The 25,532-nt window shown below is 46.1% G+C and overlaps 1 protein-coding gene across 1 annotated transcript; it reads left to right on the plus strand.

Moving 5' to 3' along the window:
• The first annotated feature begins 87 nt into the window (after positions 1-87).
• Positions 88-22,687, plus strand: LYVE1 (lymphatic vessel endothelial hyaluronan receptor 1). Its single transcript, XM_063946436.1, has 6 exons — positions 88-365; positions 8,159-8,330; positions 16,514-16,653; positions 17,918-18,253; positions 20,894-20,972; positions 22,154-22,687. The coding sequence occupies exons 1-6, from the start codon at positions 281-283 to the stop codon at positions 22,314-22,316; spliced, it is 975 nt and encodes a 324-aa protein (XP_063802506.1). The 5' UTR covers positions 88-280; the 3' UTR covers positions 22,317-22,687.
• The last annotated feature ends 2,845 nt before the right edge of the window (positions 22,688-25,532 follow it).

The raw sequence follows: 25,532 nt of genomic DNA on the forward strand, positions 1-25,532 counted from the left end.
GACCTCAGGTTACTGCGCTTCCTCCGCTCGGTGTTGCCTGAATCAGCATTAGTGCAGTTTTCCAGTCATCCACCTAAAGATAACAGAGGCTTCTTACGTCAGGAGTCCCGTCCTCCAGCTGACAGGAAAACAGGGATGTTTATGAATTGCAATCCTTATTCTCAGGACTCACTGTCAGACAGCAAAGAGCCACCTACTGTAGATCTTCATTCACTGCACAGCACTCCGAGCGGATCACCAGATCCAGGATCCTCAGCACAGCTACAGAATTTAGGTGAAGATGTTGTGTCGCTGTGGGTGCCTCTGCCTGGTTCTCTCACTCTTCCTGATTCCTTACCTAGCCTACAGCTCTGTTGATGTAAGAGGTATGTATGGAGCAAATTGTACATTTTCTGTATACAGTCTATACTGCTATCTATACTTCTCAACATGGCAACTTGGCCAAAGGTGGATTGGCCTGGTTATACAGTACGTTGGACGCATTGCATGCTGGATTATTTGTGATTTACTAACATCGGCCAAGTGGAAGAGCTGGTAAAGCAGAATGCAGTACGGAAGCAAATCTGGGAATTCTTGCAAGATATAATTAGCGTGCTACAGCACACGTGATGTATGACCGTGAACATACAGTAGGTGCCAACTGTAACTGGTTCCCAGGATGCTCCCAGGTATTCTGCTCCTAGTTACCATTTGGCTGGACACAGTCCCTGGTGTGCAATTGTAATGATTCATGTGTCATTACGAATAAGTAATAGAGCAAAGATGTGTAATATAAAACATAACTGCACAGTGGCAGAGAGGTATAGAATTGAATAATGGTCATTCCCAGTGGTCAGGTCATGTTGGGGTGCAGTGTACTATGTATAGGGTGTAATTGATGTATTATGGTAATGGCCAGAGGTCAGATCATGTTGGGGGTGTAGTGTCCTATGTCTGTATAGGGTGTAATAGATGTATTATGGTCATGGCCAGTGGTCAGGTCATGTTGGGGTGTAGTGTCCTATGTCTGTATAGGGTGTAATAGATGTATTATGGTCATGGCCAGTGGTCAGGTCATGTTGGAGTGTAGTGTCCTATGTCTGTATAGGGTGTAATAGATGTATTATGGTCATATCCAGTGGTCAGGTCATGTTGGGGGTGTTGGGTCCTATGTCTGTATAGGGTGTAATAGATGTATTATGGTAATGTCCAGTGGTCAGGTCATGTTGGTGGTGCAGTGTCCTATGTCTGTATAGGGTGTAATAGATGTATTATGGTCATATCCAGTGGTCAGGTCATGTTGGGGGTGTAGTGTCCTATGTCTGTATAGAGTCTAATAGATGTATTATGGTCATGTCCAGTGGTCAGGTCATGTTGGGGGTGTTGGGTCCTATGTCTGTATAGGGTGTAATAGATGTATTATGGTCATGTCCAGTGGTCAGGTCATGTTGGGGGTGTTGTGTCCTATGTCTGTATAGGGTGTAATAGATGTATTATGGTCATGTCCAGTGGTCAGGTCATGTTGGGGGTGCAGTGTCCTATGTCTGTATAGGGTGTAATAGATGTATTATGGTCATGTCCAGTGGTCAGGTCATGTTGGGGGTGTTGGGTCCTATGTCTGTATAGGGTGTAATAGATGTATTATGGTCATGTCCAGTGGTCAGGTCATGTTGGGGTGCAGTGTACTATGTATGGGGTGTAATTGATGTATTATGGTAATGGCCAGAGGTCAGGTCATGTTGGGGTGTAGTGTCCTATGTCTGTATAGGGTGTAATAGATGTATTATGGTCATGTCCAGCGGTCAGGTCATGTTGGGGTGTAGTGTCCTATGTCTGTATAGGGTGTAATAGATGTATTATGGTCATGTCCAGTGGTCAGGTCATGTTGGGGTGCAGTGTACTATGTATAGGGTGTAATTGATGTATTATGGTAATGGCCAGAGGTCAGGTCATGTTGGGGTGTAGTGTCCTATGTCTGTATAGGGTGTAATAGATGTATTATGGTCATGTCCAGCTGTCACGTCATGTTGGGGGTGTTGGGTCCTATGTCTGTATAGGGTGTAATAGATGTATTATGGTCATGTCCAGTGGTCAGGTCATGTTGGGGGTGTAGTGTTCTATGTCTGTATAGGGTGTAATAGATGTATTATGGTCATATCCAGTGGTCAGGTCATGTTGGGGTGTAGTGTCCTATGTCTGTATAGGGTGTAATAGATGTATTATGGTCATGGTCAGTGGTCAGGTCATGTTGGGAGTGTAGTGTCCTATGTCTGTATAGGCTGTAATAGATGTATTATGGTCATATCCAGTGGTCAGGTCATGTTGGGGTGTAGTGTCCTATTGTCTGTATAGGGTGTAATAGATGTATTATGGTCATGGCCAGTGGTCAGGTCATGTTGGGGTGTAGGGTCCTATGTCTGTATAGGATGTAATAGATGTATTATGATCATATCCAGTGGTCAGGTCATGTTGGGGTGTAGTGTCCTATGTCTGTATAGGGTGTAATAGATGTATTATGATCATGTCCAGTGGTCAGGTCATGTTGGGGGTGTAGTGTACTATGTCTGTATAGCTGTATAGGGTGTAATAGATGTATTATGGTCATATCCAGTGGTCAGGTCATGTTGGGGTGTAGTGTCCTATGTCTGTATAGGGTGTAATAGATGTATTATGGTCATGTCCAGTGGTCAGATCATGTTGGGGGTGTAGTGTCCTATGTCTGTATAGGGTGTAATAGATGTATTATGGTCATGGCCAGTGGTAAGGTCATGTTGGGGGTGTAGGGTCCTATGGGGTATATGCAATTGCGGTTGAATTCCGGCTGGAATTCGACCGTTTTTAAATTCAACACAATTCTACAGTCGAATTCCGGCCGGGGGGTGCCGGAATTCGACATATTCAATACAAAACGGATTCGACAGTCCCGCTGTCGAAAAACGGAGGAATTGACGGATAAGTGTGTCCTGGATTTGACTTTTCCGACGGCGCAGAAATGGTTAAAAAACACGGGAAAATATTGCGTGAGGTCCCCCCTCCTAAGCATAACCAGCCTCGGGCTCTTTAAGCCGGTCATGGTTGCAAAAATACGGGGGGGGGGGGAAATGACAGGGGATCCCCCGTATTTTAACAACCAGCACCGGGCTCTGCGCCTGGTCCTGGTGCAAAAAATACGGGAAACAAAAAGCATAGGGGTCCCCCGTATTTTTTGTACCAGCACCGGGCTCCACTAGCTGGGGAGATAATGCCACAGCCGGGGGACACTTTTATACCGCTCCCTGCGGCCGTGGCATTAAATACCCAACTAGTCACCCCTGGCCGGGGTACCCTGGAGGAGTGGGGACCCCTTAAATCAAGGGGTCCCCCCCCCAGCCACCCAAGGGCCAGGGGTGAAGCCCGAGGCTGTCCCCCCCTATCCATGGGCTGCGGATGGGGGGCTGATAGCCTTGTTGAAAATGAAAGAATATTGTTTTTGCAGAAGAACTACAAGTCCCAGCAAGCCTCCCCCTCAAGCTGGTACTTGGAGAACCACAAGTACCAGCATGCGGGGGTAAAATGGGCCCGCTGGTACCTGTAGTTCTTCTGCAAAAAAAATACCCAAATAAAAACAGGACACGCACACCTTGAAAGTAAAACTTTATTACATACTTACTTACCTATGTTGACACGCCGACTCTGCCCACGTCTCCAATGTCGACGACAATCCGGGGTACCTGAAAATAAAATTATACTCACCTAAATCCAGTGTCCAGTGATATTTGTAATCCACGTACTTGGCAAAAAAAAAAAAACCGCATACCCGATCCACAAACTGAAAGGGGTCCCATGTTTACACATGGGACCCCTTTCCCCGAATGCAGAGACCCCCCGTGACTGATGTCACAGAGGGTCCCTTCAGGCAATCAGGGAGCGCCACGTCGTGGCACTCTCCTGATTGGCTATGCGTGTCTGAGCTCTCAGACGCGCATTGCACAGCCCCCTCCATTATGTTCAATGGTGGGAACTTTGCGGTCAGCGGTTCAGTGTTCTGTGTCTGTATAGGGTGTAATAGATGTATTAAGGTCATGTCCAGTGGTCAGGGCATGTTGAAGGTGTAGTGTCCTATGTCTATATAAAGTATAATAGAATTGTATTATGGTCATGGCCAGTGGTCAGGTAATGTTGGGGGAGTATGTATGTATAGAATGTGACAGACTTATATCATGGTCATGTCCATTGATTAGGTCATGTTAGGTCATGTTGGGGGTTAAGCATCATATGTCTGTATAGCGTATAATAGAATTGTATCATGGTAATGGCCAGTGGTCAGGTCATGTTGGGGTGTAGTGTCCTATTGTCTGTATAGGGTATAATAGATGTATTATGGTCATGTCCAGTGGTCAGGTCATGTTGGGGTGTAGTGTCCTATGTCTGTATAGGGTGTAATAGATGTATTATGGTCATGGCTAGTGGTCAGGTCATGTTGGGGGTGTAGTGTCCTATGTCTGTATAGGGTGTAATAGATGTATTATGGTCATGGCCAGTGGTCAGGTCATGTTGGGGGTGTAGTGTCCTATGTCTGTATAGGGTGTAATAGATGTATTATGGTAATGGCCAGTGGTCAGGTCATGTTGGGGTGTAGTGTCCTATTGTCTGTATAGGGTATAATAGATGTATTATGGTCATGTTCAGTTGCCAGGTCATGTTGGGTGTAGTGTCCTATGTCTATATAGTGTATAATAGATGAATTATGGTCATGTCCAGTGGCCAGGTCATGTTGGGGTTGTAGTGTCCAATGTCTGTATAGACTAGTGTGGTATAATTGTATTATGGTCATGGCCAGCGGTCAGGTCATGTTGGGGTGTAGTGTCCTATTGTCTGTATAAGGTATAATAAATGTATTATAGTCATGTCCAGTGCCAGGTATTGTTGGGGTTGTAGTGTCCTATGTCTGTATAGACTAGTGTGGTATAGTTGTATTATGGTCATGTTCAGCAGTCAGGTCATGTTGGGGTTGTAGTGTCCTATGTCTATATAGAATATAATACAATTGAAATGTGATCATGACTAGTGGCCATGTTAGATATAGTGTCTGGCTAGGCTGCACTCTCAGTGATGTCACTGGCTAATAGTGACTGGATAGGCTGCACTCTCAGTGATGTCACTGGTTCCTAGTGAATTGATAGGGTGCACTCATAATGATATCACTAATCTTTATTGAATTAAGTTTGCTTTCTCGAGAAACCATATGTTATTAATAGGTTGTCTTTATGTAACTCTTTTTCCATTTAAAATTTTAGAATTTGAGCATGAAATAATTAGATTGTTTGGCTTCCGTTAGTATAAATCATCTGAATGATCAGTAATTTGGTTCAAAACACATGCCACATTTTTATGAGCACTTTTTGACATTCCATGTTCAAATAATCATATAGCAGTAACACATATATGTTCTTTGTTATTTTACTGTACAGTGTTATAGTCTAACTTTTCAATATGAGCAGTGCAATACTATACTGTGTGCCAGTGTTATATACAATATCTAATTGTGTGCCCCGTACTGGCTCCTAGTGTTATAGACTGATGTAATATACTCTGAGAGAAACAGCAAGCCAAGTCTTGGGTAAATCACAGGGGATATGAAATCACAGGCATGCTGGAGCTTTGTTATAGGCCAAATTTCCCTAGGGGAGATCATGTCAAACAAATCTTATTGACTTTTTTGACTGTGTGACGAAAGTGGTGGATAAAGGTGGAGCCATGAATATAGCTTATCTAAACTTTAGTAAGGCTTTTGACACTGTTTCACATCGCAGACTGCTAAATAAACTTGGAAGCTTGGGATTGGATACTAGGATTATTGAATTGATAAGATCTTGGTTGCAGGATAGAAAACAGAAAGTTGTGGTAAACGGAGTGCATTCACAGGAGGGAAATGTTACCAGTGGAGTACCCCAGTGATCTGTACTTGGACCAGTGCTTTTTAATATCTTTATTGGTGACATTACAAATGGCATTAAAGGGAAAGTATGCCTTTTTGCAGATGACACAAAGGTATGCAACAGGGTAGACACACCAGGTGGGGTAAAACAAATGATTGAGGATCTAGGTAGACTAGAGGAATGGTCAAGAGTGTGGCAATTACAGTTTAATGCCAAAAAATGCAAAATCATGCACTTGGGTCTCAAAAATCCAAAGGCTAAATGTAGTATTAATGGCACTATACTGGAAACTACTGAGGAGGAAAGGGATTTACTGTAGCAGTCACTATTTCAAGTGACTTAAAGGCAGGTAAGCAATGTAACAAGGCAATGAGGAAGGCTAGTCAGATGCTTGGCTGCATAGGGAGAGGAATCAGCAGCAGAAAGAAGTAATAATGCCACTGTATAGGTCATTGGTACGGCCTCATCTAGAATACTGTGTTCAATTCTGGAGGCCATATCTTCAAAAGTATATTAATACATTAGAGACTGTACAAAGAAGGGCAACTAAAATGGTGCATGGCCTACGTCACAAAACATACCCAGAAAGACTAAGAAATCTCAACATGTATAGTTTGGAGCAGAGAAGGGAAAGGGGGGACATGATAGAAACTTTCAAATATATCAAGGGGTTTAACAAAGTCAAGGAGGGAAACATTCCTCAAATGAAGAGAAGCAATAGGACACGAGGACATGCATTGAGACTGGAGGGGGGGAGGTTCCGTGGAAATTTGAGAAAAAATGACTTTACAGAAAGGGTAGTGGACAAGTGGAATAGCCTCCCATCAGAGGTGGTAGAGGCTAAGACAGTAGAGCAATTTAAACATGCATGGGATAGACATAAGGATATCCTTACAAAGAAATAAGGATCAAATAAAGTTTGAGATAAAAATATGGTTAAAAAAAAAGGGGCAGACTAGATGGGCCAAGTGGTTCTTATCTGCCGTCAAATTCTATGTTTCTATGTTTCTAATTGTATCGCACTTCATAACTGAAATATTGATCTTCTATAGTAGTTGGAACTAGCACAACCAATAACAGGGGTGTGAGGTCAAACATACTGGTGGCAGTCATAATGGACTTCCGCGAGGAGATGTGGGATTAGCTGCACCCAGCAGCAACGGGATCAGTACTAAATGCCGCCGGCCGGAATCCCGGCGGTCGAAATACCGACGCCGGAATCCCGACCACACAATCCCGACAGGGGCGGCGAGCGGAACGCAGCCCCTTGCGGGCTCGCTTCGCTCGCCATGCTCGGCACACAATTATATTCTCCCTCTATGGGTGTCGTGGACACCCACGGAGGGAGAATATGTCGGGATTGTGGCGGTCGGTATTCCGGCGTCGGTATTTCGACCGCCGGGATTTCGGCCGGCGGCATCTTGACCGCATCCCGCAGCAACACCAGTTAGATGAGAATGGTCAGATGGCCAGGTCTGGTTATGGAGCAGGAATGCCAGAGAGAGCTAAAAGGAGATAATAGAATGGTCAGTACACAAGCGGGGGGGGGGGGCAGTAACATATGCAAGAAGTCAGGAGCAGTTTGGGTCACACACCGTAGGATTTATAGCATCAGTGTTGGAGACTAAGACAAACAACAACTGCCCAATGGAGCTTTGAATACTTGAGGGGGGATTGAATCTTCTGCTCCTGTAACATCACATGATCACAACTACAAAGTCCGGAGAGTGGCGAGTGCCCCCTCCCTTTATATAGGGGAGGATGGCGATGACAATAACTAATGTGTAGCATGCGTGAAAAGTGGGTAGCCAGAAAGAGACAGTCACCTCCAGACCCAGTGACTGAGATGCAGGAGCCTCACGTGGCAAGCCTGGCACTAATACTCTGGCATCTAGCAGCAGCCATATTGGTTTGGCCATTTGCATTGCTGCAACTTTAAATCCACGGGCTAAATCCCCGGAACAGCCCCGGTGTCTAAAACTTGCAGGCTGTTAAATATGGACCTATATGTTCTTTATGATTTCAAATGTTATGTCTCTTTGCCCAGTATTATATTTCCATTCTATGACATTTGTGCTTCAGTAGACGTAGAGCGATGATTATCAGGCATTGCTATGTGAGCATTAACCAACGGCCCAGCTAAAGAAAGCCATTTATACAGAAATTAGGGAGTTGTAGTTGATTTGGCAATCAACATTTAGGTTGTGAGTGACATTTGGGTTCCAAAACATTTGGGCTCACTGTACCTGTGTCCATTGCAGCCATTGTACCATTAAAATGCAGAATAGCAGGCGTGGTTCTCGTGGAAAATGAGGATCGGACAAAGAAATTTAACTACACAATGGCTGAGAGTGTCTGCCAGTTACTGGGACTGGAGCTCGCCAGCAAGGCTCAGTTGGAGAAGGCATGGAGATATGGTTTTGAAACATGCAGGTAAGTGCTTTTTTTTTGGCCTGGTCCTCCTGTCTTTTTTTTTTTTTTTTTAAATAAAGTATTTTTATTTCGAAGGAGATTAGTTTGCACATGGACATTGCATATCAGTAACATGCCATACACATAAAGACATGTCAACATCGAGAAACAACATTCATTTTCGGCTCATTATGATATTATGTCATACGTTCATAGGCGCCTAGGTATGTACATTTATTTATACCGATATCTTGCATAATCCGTGCATTCTAGTGTTCAAGAACTCTCATTATACTTCGTTTTGGATTTTCTCCCCAATTAAGAAAAAACAACCAAAAAACAACTCTTACGGACAACTTGTCCGGGTGAATCTCTTCAAAAAAAATAAAAAAATGTAATGAATAAAAAAAATTAATAGGGGGAAGAGGACACATTGGGGGATATTAGCATTCTATATCCTACCCTGTCTAGCTGGGCATAGAGCTAACCTCTCATACACAACCCATTGGGTGAGAGGGAAGCCCATAGCCCTAAAGAAATCATATATTAACAATACCAGGACCCATTAGCAACCCTAGTGCCACTAAGTTATAGGGTCTGGCAAGGAGTATACGGAGTCCAGCCATGGAGACCAAATTCTATCAAATTTATCGGAGGCATTATGCTTCATATAAATGTATCGTTCCTTGAAAACAGTGTAGTTTATTAGGGCCTTAAAAGCGGGGAGTGTAGGGCCCTTGGGGGCCATCCATAGCCTCGCGATGCACACCTTCGCCATTGCACACATGTTGCGAGCATAGAGGCCCTCTGTACTAGACATAAAGTCAGGTCCTCCCATTCCTAGGATACAAAATTGCGGAGTAAGCATGGCCTCGTCCACCCCCGTGTTCACCAGAATCGACCCGACTCCCGACCAGAAAGCCCGCAGCTCCGGGCAGTCCCAAAGAAGATGCCAAAAAGTACCTGCAGTCATCCCACACTTAGGGCAGTCGCCCGCACGGCCCGTCCCGAGTCTAGCCAGTCCGACCGGGGTCATATATATTCTGTGCAAAAGGAAGTATTGTATTTGTTGAAATCTGATGGATTTGGTAACCCTGCTCGGAGTTTCCAAAGCCAGGGCCCAGTTCTCCTCATCTATGGGGCCCAGATCTTCTTCCCATTTGACACAGAGACGCGTCAATGGGTCTGTATGCAGTTTGGTGAGTAGGTAACCATAAGCATGGGAAATCATCTTAGCCCGACCCAGCTTACTTACAAAGGTCTTAATGGGGAATGGTATGATCTGAGGAGGGGAAGTGGCGAATTGGGACTGCAAAGCGTGCCTAAGTTGGAGGTATCTAAAAAAATAGGAGTTAGGTAAATCAAACTCATCTTTCAATTGTTGGAAGGATTTAAGTGTATTATCCGTATAGAGATGATTAATGGAAACTACCAATTTAGGGGCCCAAACCTCCCGTCCCTCGAGCGCATATAGTTCAGGGAGCCATTTAGAGTACCAGAGGGGGGTGTCCGGGTCCAATCCATCAAATTTCCAAAGAATTCGTAGTGCCTGCCACACCTTCATGGCTTGATATATAAGAGGAGGAAGGAACCGGGCCAAGCTCCCACTCAGCAACACCTGCAGGGGAGACAAGTCGGGGAAGTAGCATTGTATAAATACCCAATGGAGAGAAGTGACGCCAGTATCCTGCACCCATGCACTAATATGAGACAGCTGAGCGGCATAGTAGTACATCTGAAAGTTTGGCAAAGCCAGACCTCCGTCGCAGCGCAGCTTGGTGAGAGTGTTCAGTTGTATTCTAGGACGTTTATTAGCCCATATTAAAGAGGACAGGACACTATTCAGTTTTCTAAAGAAGGATGGGTGAATAAATACAGGGGATTGAAGGACCACATATAGAATCTTAGGTAGCAATATCATTTTCACGAGGCTGACCCTGCCAGATACAGTCAATGGAAGCTTACCCCAAGTCTTAGTTTTACAAGCAGCCTGTTGCATGATCGGATCAAGGTTCAAAGGTGTAAAGTCAGAGGGGTCATTGGTTACCTGAATCCCAAGATATTTAAATTTCGATGTCCAACATAGCGGCAAGGAGACTTTAGGAGCAGCGGGGGGGGGGGCAATCACACGCATAATGAAGGATTTAGACTAGTTAATATGAAGGCCTGAATATACACCAAACTCCTCAATCAATTGCAACAACGTGGGCATAGACCTGGTGTAATCCTGCAAAAACAGCAGCATGTCGTCAGCGTAGAGGGCAATCCTGTCCTCTCGAGGGCCGGTATGAATGCCCACTATACCCGGATAAGACCTTATTAGACAGGCTAAAGGCTCGATGGCCAAGGCAAACAGGGTTGGGGACAGAGGGCATCCCTGTCTGGTCCCGCGATACAGGCGGAACGAGGGAGATACATAGCCATTCACTGAGATCCTGGCGGTCAGGTTCTGATAAAGTAGTTTAACCCATCTTATAAAATTTGGTCCGAATCCCATACTTGTCATGACTTCCCATAGATAGGACCACTCAATACTGTCAAATGCCTTAGCGGCATCCAGTGAGACCACTACCGAATCGGAGGGAGAGTCATGCGGGACTTGTAAAATGGTATATAATCTACGTAGGTTTACAGAAGTGGACATCCCTGGCATAAAGTCAGTTTGGTCGGAGTGGATAATGGAGGTAATTACTGTGTTAAGTCGAACAGCTAAAATTTTTGCCAGGATCTTAGCGTCAGTAGGAATCAATGATATCGGTCTATAGGATTCTGGGGATTTAGGGTCCTTTCCGGGCTTCGGGATCACTATAATAACCGCCTCCGCCATAGAGGGGGGAAGTTGATCATTCACAAATATATCAGAATATAGGGCGTGAAGCCGAGGACCAAAGAAATCAATGTGGGTCTTGTATACCTCTGAGGGGATGCCGTCATAACCCGGTGCCTTGCCGCTGGGAGACAAGCCAATAGCCATCGTTACCTCTTCCAGAGTCAAGGGTGCCTCCAACACCTCAGAGGCCTCCGAGGAGAGTGTGGGTAGGGGAATATTTCTTAAGTAAGCGGAGAAGTCTGATGCCGAGTCTACCAGCTGTGAACTGTAGACCTCAGCATAGTAAGAGCGGAATAGATGCGCAATTTCCGGTGTGGTGTTCACGAGGGAGCCATCACTACCGGTCATCTGTGCAATAGTAGACCCCGGGCGGTCACTGTGCACCAGGCGAGCCAGCAGGCCACCTGGCCTATCGCCCTGCATATAGATATTAGTAGCCTGAAATAAAAGCGAGCGCGAGTTTTTATCAGACAGATGAGCCACCCACGCCGACTGAGCCGCCAGCCAGCGTACCTTCAGCGCAGGGGTGCCACCCACCAAGTATTTAGATTCCAAATCTCTGGCGTCACTCTCAAGGGCTCTCTCTCTTTCCCTGCAGGACGTTTTAAGGGCAGAAATGCGTCTAATATACGTACCCCTTAGGAAGGCCTTAAACGAATCCCAGACCACTGTTCCCGGGGCCGAGCCCACATTGTCATTAAAATATCCCTCCCACTGAGTCACCTGGTCAGAGCAGTCACCCATTTGTAAGAGCCAGGAAGGATGAAGTTTCCAATATGATTGACCCCTCTGACTCACCATAGCGAGAGTCAACACCATAGGGGAGTGATCAGAAATACCCCGGGCCTCGTATCGGACGTCAACCACACTGGGGAGAAGGACGGGGGACAGCAGGGTCAGGTCGATTCTGGAGAACGAACCATGCGTGCCAGAAAAGCATGAATACTGGCTAGTAGTAGGGTGCCTAGCCCTCCACACATCCACCCACTGCAAATTATTTAGAAAATCAGCAAATTTAGTAGGACTGGAGCGCACCCCAGCAGCCAGCGGAGGGCGCCATCTATCTAAAGCTAAGTTAATAACATTGTTAAAGTCACCCAAGCAAACTACCGGGGTGTCTGGAGAGGAGGCTATGAATGAAGCGGCCTGCTGTAGCACATCGTATGAGAAGGGGGGGGGGGGGGGATATAAACCGCCAGTATGTAGTAGGGTTGGGAACTTAGTCTGCAGTCAAGGAACACAAAGCGACCGTATTGGTCAGTCTTGACCGACACTAACTCAAATTGGACCGATTTCCTTATCAGGATTGACACACCTCTGGAGGAAGAGGAGTGAGAAGCGTGATAGGCCCAGCCCACCCAGGGTCTTCTAAGTGACAGTAACCTATTCCCTTCCAAGTGAGTCTCGCAGAGACACGCAATATCCGGGCCATATTTCCAAAGTGTAGTTAAAACTAAGGAACGTTTTATCTTATTGTTTAAACCTCGAACATTCCATGTCAGAATTTTCAAATTAGCCATAGACCTGGTAATATGCTATGTAATAACCTAGAGGAACAACGCAGGGAATATTCCTGAAAGTTTCTAGTACGGGCAAGAACAGTGCTATATTACTCAATCCCTGAAACATAAACAACAGTATCCAATGCATCGAACATACTTCCCACAAGAAAAAAAACATACTCAAGAACAAATTGAGGCATAAGAAAAATAACAAACTATAGAAAAAAAAAAACTTGCAGAGGGAACAGCAACCAGCTGTTCGTTGACCTCTCCCTCCCTCCCCGTATACCACCCCTAACTCCGGCATACTTAGATCCCAAACAATCGAACCCAACTCTCAAAAGCTAAATTCAGGCAAAGCCCTCAACCAAAACAAGCGAGCAAGGGTAATAACAGTCCTGAGCCACCAACGCCAAGGGGGGGCTCCCTGGACAATGGGTAAAGGCCTCCGGTGATCCCACCCAAAGGTTAGGTTGTGCAGGGCCTCAGTCCGGGGCTAGCTGGCGCGCTCCTGGTGCATATCTGTCCAGCCATTGTGCCGCCTCTCTGGGGGAATTGAAGAATTTGGCTTCCCCGTCCGCTACTACCTGGAGCCGGGAGAGAAATAGCATAGAGTAGGAGAGGTTCAGGTCTCTGAGGCGTCTCTTAATTGGCATAAACTGGGCTCGATCCTTCTGGACGTCCGCAGCAAAATCAGGAAAAGCAGACACGGTAACTCCATTCCTGACAAGGGGGCCTTTTGTGCGTCCCAACCGGAGGACCGAGTCCCGATCCCTATAATGCAGAAATTTGGCGATGAAGGTGCGCGGTGGGGCGCCAGGAGGTAGAGGACGAGATGGTATCCGATGTGCACGCTCCACCGTAAACTGTGCCGTGAAGGATTCAGCGCCGTACAGTTCCTTAAGCCACGACTCTAGGAAAACCTCAGGTTGGGATCCTTCCTCCCTCTCCGGCAGACCCACAAAACGCACGTTATTTCTACGCAGCCTACCCTCCATGTCTAGTAACTTAGATTGAAGGGATGTTACTTGTTGGGTTACCGTGGAAATGGATTGTTTCATAGGACTGCACATATCCTCCAGATTCGAGACACGGGTTTCTGCCTCTCCCACTCTCTCTCGTATGCGCTGGACATCCTGCCGAAGCAGCGAGAGATCACACTGTACTTTCTCCATCTTATCTGAAAGACGCTGCTCCGACCCCGCTATTGCCTCCAGCACTTGTTGAAGGGATGGAGCTGTGGGTGTGTTAGGGGAATCAGCAGCTGTAGCAGATGGGGAGTAGGAGTGGGACGGAGAGGCCCCCTGTGTTGCAGCCTGCGAGGCCCGCATGTTAGGTGGATTAGGTTGTCTGGCAAATTTCTCCAGCTTCGCCGCCGCCGTGCGCTGGCCGTCGCAAACCATGGCGGGCAATAGGTAGTAATAAACACTCCGGTATATTCTTAGGTCAGAAATATAGAAGGAGACAGCAGTAATAAATTTTTAGGGTGGTAGCAAGTAGAGATATATCCACAGCTGGTCGTCTGAGTGGTAGGCAGATATAGAAGAAGGTACTGGCTGCGTCTCAGAGTATAGGGGACATCAGGAGCGATGCAGTCTTTCAGTATGTAAAATGAGATAGCAGATGCAGGCAGTGTATACAGTAATCCCAGGAGGTAAAAGTCACTCACCAGTTGCAGACCAGGCAGCCTTTAAATGAGAATAATAATATCCCCTCTATGTCCTGGAGCAGCAGTCCAAAGCAATGGGGCCGTCCATGCAGCTGTTCACAAAATGGCCGCCAGATACAATGTCCACCTATCCCTTCCAGGAGCTGCTGGGTGTGCTCCGGTGCTCGGGGCCACAGATTGCAGCCCACAATCAAGAGGGGGATCAGCCGCCGTCCTCACAGCTCTCCGCGGCGTCCAGCGGTGACAGCGGGCCGCCTACAAGGCTCCGGGCACGGCGCGGCCGGGAGACACCAAACTTTAGGCCGGGGATCTGGAGAGGATATAGGCCGCAGGTCCGGAAGTGTGCAGCCAGTGCTCGGGGCCACAGATTGCAGCCCACACTCGAGAGGGGAACCAGCCGCCGTCCTCACAGCTCTCCGCGGTGTCCAGCGGCGACAGCGGGCCGCCTCCAAGGCTCCGGGCACGGGTCCGGGAGTCGCCAAAATATAGGTCGGGGATCCGGAGAAGATATAGGCCGCGGGCCCGGAAGTGTGCCGCGGGCCCGGAAGTGTGCCACCGCAGCCGTACAGACCTCAGGGGGAGCGGGGAAGTCGCCCGCCGGTGCCCTGCAGCGCAGGGAAGGGAAACAGGGTGGTTTAGCACACCAGAGGGTATCAGGATATTAAATAAGGATATTATATCCAGGGAGCTCCCGGGATCTGCTTCCTACTCCGGTGCTGCCGTGGCCACGCCCCCCCTCCTGTCTTTTTGAATAATTTCTTAGAGAGTATCTCCATGTGGCCCATAAAGGGCAGAAAGGTGGAAACCTCAAGGGTTCACTACCTTTCCTTGATCTGAGGGACATAACCCAAAGGGTCAACTAGAAAAATCACAAGTGCGGTGAAGCCTCAGCCTCCCTGCAGCAAAGCGAAGGTGGAATACATGGATATTGGATGGAAATCATAGGCCTTTAGCATTAGCCAATATGTGTAATCATCACCCATGGGGCACATGATTAGATGAATTTCCAAGTTCTGTTAGGACAGGACCTACACTAATCCTAGTGTCTTAGGGGTATCCAGATGATAGATCAACAATGTAATGGTCAACAGTCAATAGGTCGACACCATATGTTCGACAGGTACATGTTTTTTTAGATTTTTCACATGTTTTCCCAACATTTGCTTGATTTACTATCTATGTGGACAGCTATTGGGAATATTAAACTTGCCCGAAGTGTGGTGAGGGTCTACGTTTGGGTATCCAGTCTTTAGGTTGACCTCATATAGGTCGACAGTCATTAGGTCAACCACTGTTGGTCGACATGCACGGTTTTCTCCGTAATGTGACCGGGAACCCCAATTAGTGCACAGTGTCCCCTCGAAAGGTGCCTCACTCCGCTACCGCTGCGCTCGGCACAGGTTATCGTTCCCAATTGTAGTCCACGTGGATCGTAAAGTATGAAAAAGTTCAAAAAATTTACAAAAATGTGAAAACTCATGTCGACTTTTCCCCCATGTTGACCTTGCTCATGTTGACCTATTGTCTATGTCGACCTATTTCAGGTGTCGACCTAAGGCGCATCGACCAATTGGTGTCGACCTAAGTGGTATCGACCTGGAGTCCGGATACCCCGTTACATGTATTCTCTCCATAGCCATCACACATATTCTTCCTGTAACCCCCATATGTATTCCCTCCTGTAACCCTTGCATGTGTTCTTTCCTGTTACAGTCACATGTGTTCTCTCCTGTAACAGTCGCATATTCTCAAATATAACCATTGCATGTGTTCTTACCTGTAACCATCACATGTTTTCTCATCTGTAACTGTCACCTATGTTCTCACCTGTAACAGTCAGATATGTTCTCACCTGTAACCCTCACGTGTTCTCCCCTATAACTGTCACATGTGTTCTTACGGGATGTAGTTAAAATGCTGCCATACAGGATCCCGGCGGTTGAAATACCGACGCCAGAATCCCCAACAACGGCATAATGCCGGCATCAAAATCCCGACGGAGCTCGGGATCCCAGTGTCAAAATACCGACACCTGGAATCCCGAACCACCATCACATGTGTTTTCACCTGCTACCTTCATATGTGTTCTCACCTTTAACAGTCACACATGTTCTCACATGTGACCGTTACATGTATTCTCTACCATAACTATGTTGTGACGTCACGCGTGTTCTGCCCTGTAACCGGTATATGTTATCTGCAGCTATGGATGGGTAACAGACAAATTTGGAGTTATTTCACGAATTCAGCGAAATGAAAAATGTGGCCGGAACCAAACCGGAGTCCTTACGTGGAGCATTCCACTCTCCGGATACTTCAACGCGTATTGTTTCAATGTATCAGGTAAGTAAACTATTCTTACTGTGGTATAATGCATCTCCTCTATGGACACAAGTTTCCTTACCTGGATGAGGTGATATGATGATTTGGGTGTAGATCCAAAGGGGCTAAATCAGGATTTAAATGATAAATGATGTCAGTGGGTATCTGTCTTTATCCTACAAAAGCTATTCAATTCACTCTTACCTACTTTTAACGTTTATTGCAGTGTGGATATCTCAGATTCCCCATCACCCTCCATGTAGCCCCATGCACTCTGAGATGTATCTGAGAGATAATCATAAAGACCATTTCGAAAGGGTTGATGCTAGATTCAAGTGGCCTAAAGGACCTATGACATCAGGGGGAGGAGCCTTGTCACCACGGGGAGGAGCTAGGTCAGCGGGATAGTTCTTCTACTATCCACGCCACCAACTACTACCTTTAGTAACCCGGTGGCGAGTGAAGTGAGCCCGCGAGGGTAGATTTCGAGCACCCGGTTCGGGCATGGGTCCTCCCCCTGGTGACGTGGCTCCTCCCCTGGCGACATCAGAGCTTCCTTACCCAACTTGGATTTAGAACTAACCATTTCAAAATGTTATTTCCCTTCCCATGCCGAAATACTGCACAGGCTTTCCAGTCCTTGGGAACTGCCAACATGTCATGTTTACAGGATTTCCTTAGTAATGAGCAGGTAATACTCTGACTGCGCAAGTGATTAGCCCGACAGTTGATAAAAGGGGAAATCCCCAAAATATGATCTGCTGAAGACAGTGATGGCCGTGGGTAAGGAACCCCTTGCTCTCTGGAAATGGTATGTCACCCTCAGCAGTGCATGTTTTCCAGATGTCAGAAGCACAGGGTTATTGAACAGTGACTGAGTAGAGGATTCACGTGTTCCTTTCCTCTTGGATACACACTTGTAATAACTAAAAACCATCAATTAAAATGTTGCCATCATAACAGGAAACATATAAGAATAGCTTCATTCATTAACACATGCTGTAATAGCAGAGCCATAGAAGAAAGGGCCAAGAAAATGACACATTATGGCCGTTTCACGCCTGATTTGAGTGTTGGCAAGCCCTTTGGGCTCTAGCAGCGGCTGATTGATATGTAATGGTCTGGAAATGGGGAATGTCCATTCAGTGAGGAGCGCTGGACTCTGTCCCAATCAGTTCCTATTAGGGTGGTTTGTACTGTGAATTGCTGCTATTTAATTACTGCTGTTGTACCACAGGTGACACGTTTGGGTTTCCCCATTCATCTCCTGCTGATTTCATTTCAGATACCCAAATCAATTCTTGCAAACCAGAGCTCATGGTGACCAGGCCACCGAGCACAGTGGTGCCACTGTCTGAGTCTACAACAGTGCCGATCCGCCATAACTCAGAAACAGAAGCGCAGACTCTGCAGGCCATTCCAAAAACCCAGCGGGATCTACTGACCACTCTAAAGGACTCATCCACTCGGGCATTACCTGCCACAACGCAGACATCACTGAGGACAACACAGCAACCTGCGACACAGAGCCAAGCACCAACTGCGGAACTGCCCAGCACTTTGGAAAATCAGGTGTCCCCGAAGCAGCTGCTACACAAAAGCGAGAGAGTCATATTTGGAGGTACATGCGGCAAATCACTATAATTAGTAGACTGATTTGTTTTAATGTTATGAATGATGGGGCTTTAGTATTTATTATAGGTGGATGCAGGCAGAATAAAAACTATAAAACCTGGGGGGGGGTGGGGGGGGGGGGTCTAAGAGCTACCTGTGGGGTGCTCCCCTTCCTCTAACCCTGCTAGTATAGTATAGTACTTTTAGTACTAAAGGCTCCATGGCACATGTCAGGGATGCAGGTCTGAGGGCCCATGGAGCCAGTGCTTGCAGGATAAACAGTGATGTTGGAAACAAATAGGTTTTGGTGTGGGGGTGTTAATTTAGGTTTTCATTTTCCTGCGCTCCTTGGCCATCCCTGCAGCAGGATCAATGTCTCCTTCCCTGTGACCAAATCAACTGATCTGTGCTGTCAGCTCAGCTGCAATGAAAGTGCCTGCCGGGAACTAAGCTGACTGCACGTATTGGGTGACCGGGTCACAGAAGGAGATCAACGATCCCTGGTCCCTATGTGCAGGTAACTTTAATTTTATTATTTTCTATTTGAAATATTTATTTTCACCAAGATCAGTCTGTGGTCTAAAGACACTGGTCACATAAGCTGTCTGTGAGCTCTGATCTGCCTGTCAGCATGCAGGGAGTGCAGAGCAGGAGTAGGGAAACAGGACAGCCTGCATTATGCCATCTGAAGATAGCGCTATTATCGCAAGGCTCCCCCTCTGGATTATTTACAATTTAGTTTAGTAAGTTTTGTCAGATCACATTTTCCATTACAAGTAAATACAAATTTAAGAGCTTGGAGTATTTCTTTCTTTTTTTTAATTGGAAACTCTTCCCTAAGCCCTTTTGTACATTAAGGTGATTCTAAAATAAAGATGATACTAAAATAATGCACCTGTTTTCACATTGGGGGTCATTCCGAGTTGTTCGCTCGGTAAAAATCTTCGCATCGCAGCGATTTTCCGCTTAATGCGCATGCGCAATGTCCGCACTGCGACTGCGCCAAGTAAATTTGCTATGCAGTTAGGATTTTTACTCACGGCTTTTTCATCGTTCTGGTGATCGTAATGTGATTGACAGGAAATGGGTATTACTGGGCGGAAACAGGCCGTTTTATGGGCGTGTGGGAAAAAACGCTACCGTTTCCGGAAAAAATGCAGGAGTGGCTGGAGAAACGGGGGAGTGTCTGGGCGAACGCTGGGTGTGTTTGTGACGTCAAACCAGGAACGACAAGCAGTGAAATGATCGCAGATGCCGAGTAAGTCTGAAGCAACTCAGAAACTGCTACGAGGTGTGTAATCGCAATATTGCGAATACATCGTTCGCAATTTTAAGATGCTAAGATTCACTCCCAGTAGGCGGCGGCTTAGCATGAGCAAATCTGCTAAAATTCACTTGCGAGTGAACAACTCGGAATGACCCCCATTATTTTATTTAAAAAATTGATAAACAGGCCCCCTAATATTGTGGGCCTAAGTGTTAATTTTAGACTGACCGGAACATCTAATTAAACTCACTTTGCTGATTACAGGAATTCACTGGAATAACTGGAAAAAAATTATAATTGAAATATGTTTATTTATTAAATGATATATGGGTCTATGCCAGTGGTTCTCAAACTGTGTGCCTAGACACCCTGGGGTTGACGGTCCAGGACCAATTTGAATTATTTACGGTAAATGTAATAGACAAAACCAATGCTTTTGGCTTCCAATCATAAAATATGTGGACAAACAAGTGATTCCTGTCCCTCACCACTTAACTGAACCTAAGGATGACATATAAACACAGTTTACTTAATTTAAAAAAAAGTAATCAGAATTTCTCAATAAGAAACTTTTGGCCCAGGGGTGCCGTGAAAAATATTCTGATACTCTAGGGTGCCGTGATTAAAAAAAGTTTGGGAACCACTGGTCTATGCACTAAGCCTTTGAGAGTAATAAAGTACAGCGAGAGAGATAAAGTACCAGCCAATCAGCTCCTAGCTGCCATGTTACGGGCTGGGTTTTTAAAAATGACAGGAGCTGATTGGTTGGTGCTTTATCTCTGTCCACTTTATCTCTCTCCAAGGTTTAGTACTGTACATAGACTCCTTATTTACTTATTTAGTAATTAACAGTTACTTATATAACACCATATTCCATTGCACTTTAGTGGGAACAAACCAGTAATAAAAACAGACTAAGGGGTCTATTTACTAAGCCTTCGATGGAGATAAAAGTGAACAGAGATAAAGTACCCGCCAAACAGCTCCTAACTGCCATGTCCCAGGCTGAGTTTGAAAAATGACAGTTGAGAGCTGATTGGCTGCTTCAGGCTATGGTTGCCTACCTTCTGATATGCACCAGCAGTACGCCCTGCCTGACCTCTGACACATCTCCTGAGATCTGCAATCTGCACCCAAATATTCCCCAGCGGCTGCCGACACCTCTTCCGGGCACCAGTACTCGGATTAGGTGTGGCCAACTCAGGGAGGTGTGTTATTATGAAGATCAGTTATTGAATGATCTATGTCTAATTACAATGAATGCAGAGATTAATGAGTGTATCTATAGATGTGAGATACTGTACAAGTTACCAGTTATTATCACTTGCTCTGATGCTCCATCACTGAATTACCCAATCACATTCTTTCATTCTTCAACAGGATTACCGACAACGCTGCTCATATTGGCGCTGCTATTTTTTATAGCAGCCGTGGTCCTTGCCATTTGCTACATTAAAAAGTAAGTCTGTTGCATCAGCATGACTCCTCTGATTAGCTAAAGACAATTACATCCTTCCTCTCACCGCAATCACACAAAATATATTTAAGGATTCGAAAGAGAATAGGTTAAAACTTCCCATCGGAAAAGTGCTGAAAGAACATCACAATCTGTCTGTTATATCTTATGTATAATATCCAATCAGAGACACTTACCACAGCTCCTGTCACTGACACAGAATACACTAAGAGGGACTTATGTCACAGACTGCAGACGTACGTTTCTCTCTGCTGCTACTTGTCCAGGAGACATGCAGCCATCCTGGTCTATGCCTCCACCTTGGTCAACGGTGAAACGCACATACTGGTGGGTCTGTGGATGCTCCAGAAAATGTGCATGGTGTTAAAGGTAAAAATGCCACGTGAAATACACTGCACTTCCTATAATTATTATTATTATTATTATTATTAATACTACTAGTTACCAACCCATCAAAATTACGGAACAGTAATGTCAGCGCCGGCATCTGGCCGCGCCCGAACAGAGCAACACTTGAATTGCTCCGTAGGGTGCCATCTAGTGGCTGCCGGTGACCAAAACACTTGAATTCCCCCATATAGGTGAAGAGCAGTACCATAGAGGGTAAACATAAAATACATATCACTGGGGCATGGGTTGGGCAACTCACTGAGTCACAGTCACTGAGTGGTGAAAGAGAGAAGAGAGAGGAGCACATGGTGTGTGCTAGGAAGAACACAAGAGAGGAGGGCCCTGCTCGTAAGACTCTGCATTGTCCTACAATATTCATTTGATATAAGTACATACTGTACAACAGAACATCTAGACCTCAAAGGAGCAAGAGGACCATCCAAACCACCAGATAATGTCATGAGGCCCAGACAAGTCCATACAAGTGAATGAAGAGGATTAGGACAACTCTAAACGTGAAGATAATCCTTCCTGGGTTAGAAGAATAGTATTTCAGCACCTTTCAGAATCCCCATGCCTTTCCCAACAAACCCCCCAACACTTTGCCATAACTCATGGTTGATAATGATGACTAGTTTTTGATGTTTGACCTTGAAACAGTCCACCCAACACCTAACTTGGCCAGACCATACAAAACTACGTATAGTATGCAGCATTCATATACTGTTTTACAGTGCGATGACAATTTATTTTACATATGATTTTCTGTACAGGTACAAGACAAACTTACTGTTCACCAAGAAAAAAGAGGAAAAAGAGGCCGTAGAAACAAAAGTGTTTAAAGAAATGGTACATAACAACAGGGAAGAGGAAGAGAATACACAAAACGGAAAACAGGCTGCGAGCACAGGAAACAGCATTGAGGCGGAGGTGTGATATCAGTAGGACCAGCCTGAGCGATAAACTGATTATTCACTGGGAACTGTGCCCAGTGTGTGAACTCATTGGGCTGTGTAACCGCTGGTGGATAAACAACAGAAAACTTTCCAAAGTGCCAATCTGTACCAGAGTAATCCAGTCGCTGACGCTCCTAATTCTTCAGACCATCATGCCAGCCATATACCAGCCTTATAGTCCCACAGTGGCTGATAAATGCATGCAACCAGCACAGGATTCTGCACTTCTGCATTGCCAAGAAGCAACCTCGGTGTGATGTCACTTCCTGTCGCCCACTCTGCTGCATTTCCGCATACATTACAATGGATTCTTAATTACCATTGGTGCACTCAAGTTTTTGTGGGGGAGAGTGTGGGGGGGGGGGGGGGCCTTTCGGATGTACTTATGAACTTAGGTCTCATTGAAGCACAGGTGGAGGGTAGTGTAGCAATCTCAGTTTATGAGTCCCGATAACATCTTTGAGAGCCACCAGACTATTGTATAGGATTTTTTTTTTATATATATTTAACTTTAAATATGCTTTGTATTTGCTGTGCAAGAACAATTCTCCAGCCATAACTTGGGACGTCTGCTGCAAAAATAAAGGTTGTAAACATGGAACATGTCTGGCATCCTGTACATCCTAGAGGTGATATGTTATTGAGATGAGCAAGTTATTAGGCAGGAGAATTGTATGTAGGCAGTGGGCCTGTGTGCCAGAGTAATGCTTGGCACTACCACCCCAAAAACATCAACCTGTCTTTCGGGAAAGACACTTATCGTGATCCCTGCTCTAGAACATCACTTGTATGTGCATTAACCCATTCACCAACCTCCTAATTGCCCAGACTGGGGGCGTGTGGGGGAAAGAGGGGGTTTCCTACCACCCTAACAGTTAGGACATTTGTCCCGAGTACTGGGAATCAGTGCAGAGAGCAGTGGTGACTGGTTGCCACAAAGACCTGCAGAACTGTCAAGTGGTTTTTGGTGGCGGGAACGGGCTAAGAACTTAAGATACAAAGGGGCAGATTTATTAAGCTTGATGAAGTGATAAAGTGGAAGGTGATAAAGTACCAGCCAATCAGATCCTAACTGCCATGTCACAGGCTGTGTTTGAAAAAATAAGATTTTACTCACCGGTAAATCTATTTCTCGTAGTCCGTAGTGGATGCTGGGAACTCCGAAAGGACCATGGGAATAGCGGCTCCGCAGGAGACTGGGCACAACTAAAGAAAGCTTTTAGGTCACCTGGTGTGCACTGGCTCCTCCCACTATGACCCTCCTCCAAGCCTCAGTTAGGACACTGTGCCCGGACGAGCTGACATAATAAGGAAGGATTTTGAATCCCGGGTAAGACTCCTACCAGCCACACCAATCACACCGTATAACTCGTGATACTATACCCAGTTTAACAGTATGAAAACAACTGAGCCTCTCAACAGATGGCTCAACAATAACCCTTTAGTTAACAATAACTATGTACAAGTATTGCAGACAATCCGCACTTGGGATGGGCGCCCAGCATCCACTACGGACTACGAGAAATAGATTTACCGGTGAGTAAAATCTTATTTTCTCTGACGTCCTAGTGGATGCTGGGAACTCCGAAAGGACCATGGGGATTATACCAAAGCTCCTGACTCTAGCCGTCCTGGAAACATAAATTTTCAAGGCCCTGACTACGTCCAGTAACTTGGAATCCTCCAAGTCCCTAGTAGCCGCAGGCACCACAATAGGTTGGTTCAAGTGAAAAGCTGATACCACCTTAGGGAGAAACTGGGGACGAGTCCTCAATTCCGCCCTATCCATATGGAAAATCAGATAAGGGCTTTTACATGACAAAGCTGCCAATTCTGACACACGCCTGGCTGAAGCCAAGGCCAATAACATGACCACTTTCCACGTGAGATATTTTAGATCCACGGATTTAAGTGGCTCAAACCAATGTGATTTTAAGAAACTCAACACCACGTTGAGATCCCAAGGTGCCACTGGAGGCACAAACGGGGGCTGAATATGCAGCACTCCTTTCACAAACGTCTGAACTTCAGGTAGTGAAGCTAGTTCTTTCTGGAAGAAAATCGACAGAGCCGAGATCTGAACCTTAATGGAGCCTAATTTCAGGCCCATAGTCACTCCTGCTTGTAGGAAATGCAGAAATCGACCTAGTTGAAATTCCTCTGTTGGGGCCTTTTTGGCCTCACACCAAGCAACATATTTCCGCCATATGCGGTGATAATGCTTTACAGTTACATCTTTCCTGGCTTTAATCAGCGTAGGAATGACTTCCTCCGGAATGCCCTTTTCCTTCAGGATCCGGCGTTCAACCGCCATGCCGTCAAACGCAGCCGCGGTAAGTCTTGGAACAGACAGGGCCCCTGCTGCAGCAGGTCCTGTCTGAGCGGCAGAGGCCATGGGTCCTCTGAGATCATCTCTTGAAGTTCCGGGTACCACGCTCGTCTTGGCCAATCCGGAACCACGAGTATTGTTCTTACTCCTCGTTTTCTTATTATTCTCAGTACCCTTGGTATGAGAGGCAGAGGAGGGAACACATAAACTGACTGGTACACCCACGGTGTCACTAGAGCGTCCACAGCTATCGCCTGAGGGTCCCTTGACCTGGCGCAATATCTCTCTAGTTTTTTGTTTAGGCGGGACGCCATCATGTCCACCTGTGGCCGTTCCCATCGATTTACAATCAGCGTGAAGACTTCTGGATGAAGTCCCCACTCTCCCGGGTGAAGGACGTGCCTGCTGAGAAAGTCTGCTTCCCAGTTGTCCACTCCCGGAATGAACACTGCTGACAGTGCTAGTACGTGATTTTCCGCCCATCGGAGAATCCATGTGGCTTCTGCCATTGCCATCCTGCTTCTTGTGCCGCCCTGTTGATTTACATGGGCGACTGCCGTGATGTTGTCTGATGGATCAGTACCGGCTGGTGTAGAAGCAGGGATTTTGCCTGACTTAGGGCATTGTAAATGGCCCTCAGTTCCAGAATATTTATGTGTAGGGAAGTCTCCTGACTCGACCATAGTCCTTGGAAGTTTCTTCCCTGTGTGACTGCCCCCCAGCCTCGAAGGCTGGCATCCGTGGTCACCAGGACCCAGTCCTGTATGCCGAATCTGCGGCCCTCTAGAAGATGAGCACTCTGCAGCCACCACAGCAGAGACACCCTGGTTCTTGGAGACAGGGTTATTAGGCGATGCATCTGAAGAT

This window comes from Pseudophryne corroboree, chromosome 11 (assembly GCF_028390025.1).
Source record: "Pseudophryne corroboree isolate aPseCor3 chromosome 11, aPseCor3.hap2, whole genome shotgun sequence".
NCBI lineage: Eukaryota > Metazoa > Chordata > Amphibia > Anura > Myobatrachidae > Pseudophryne > Pseudophryne corroboree.

Coding starts and splice junctions, on each gene's coding strand:
- LYVE1 (XM_063946436.1), top strand. CDS start 281: ATGTTGTGTCGCTGTGGGTGCCTCTGCCTGGTTCTCTCACTCTTCCTG. Junction 366..8,158: donor CAGCTCTGTTGATGTAAGAG/GTATGTATGGAG, acceptor TGTCCATTGCAG/CCATTGTACCATTAAAATGC. Junction 20,973..22,153: donor GCCATTTGCTACATTAAAAA/GTAAGTCTGTTG, acceptor TTTTCTGTACAG/GTACAAGACAAACTTACTGT.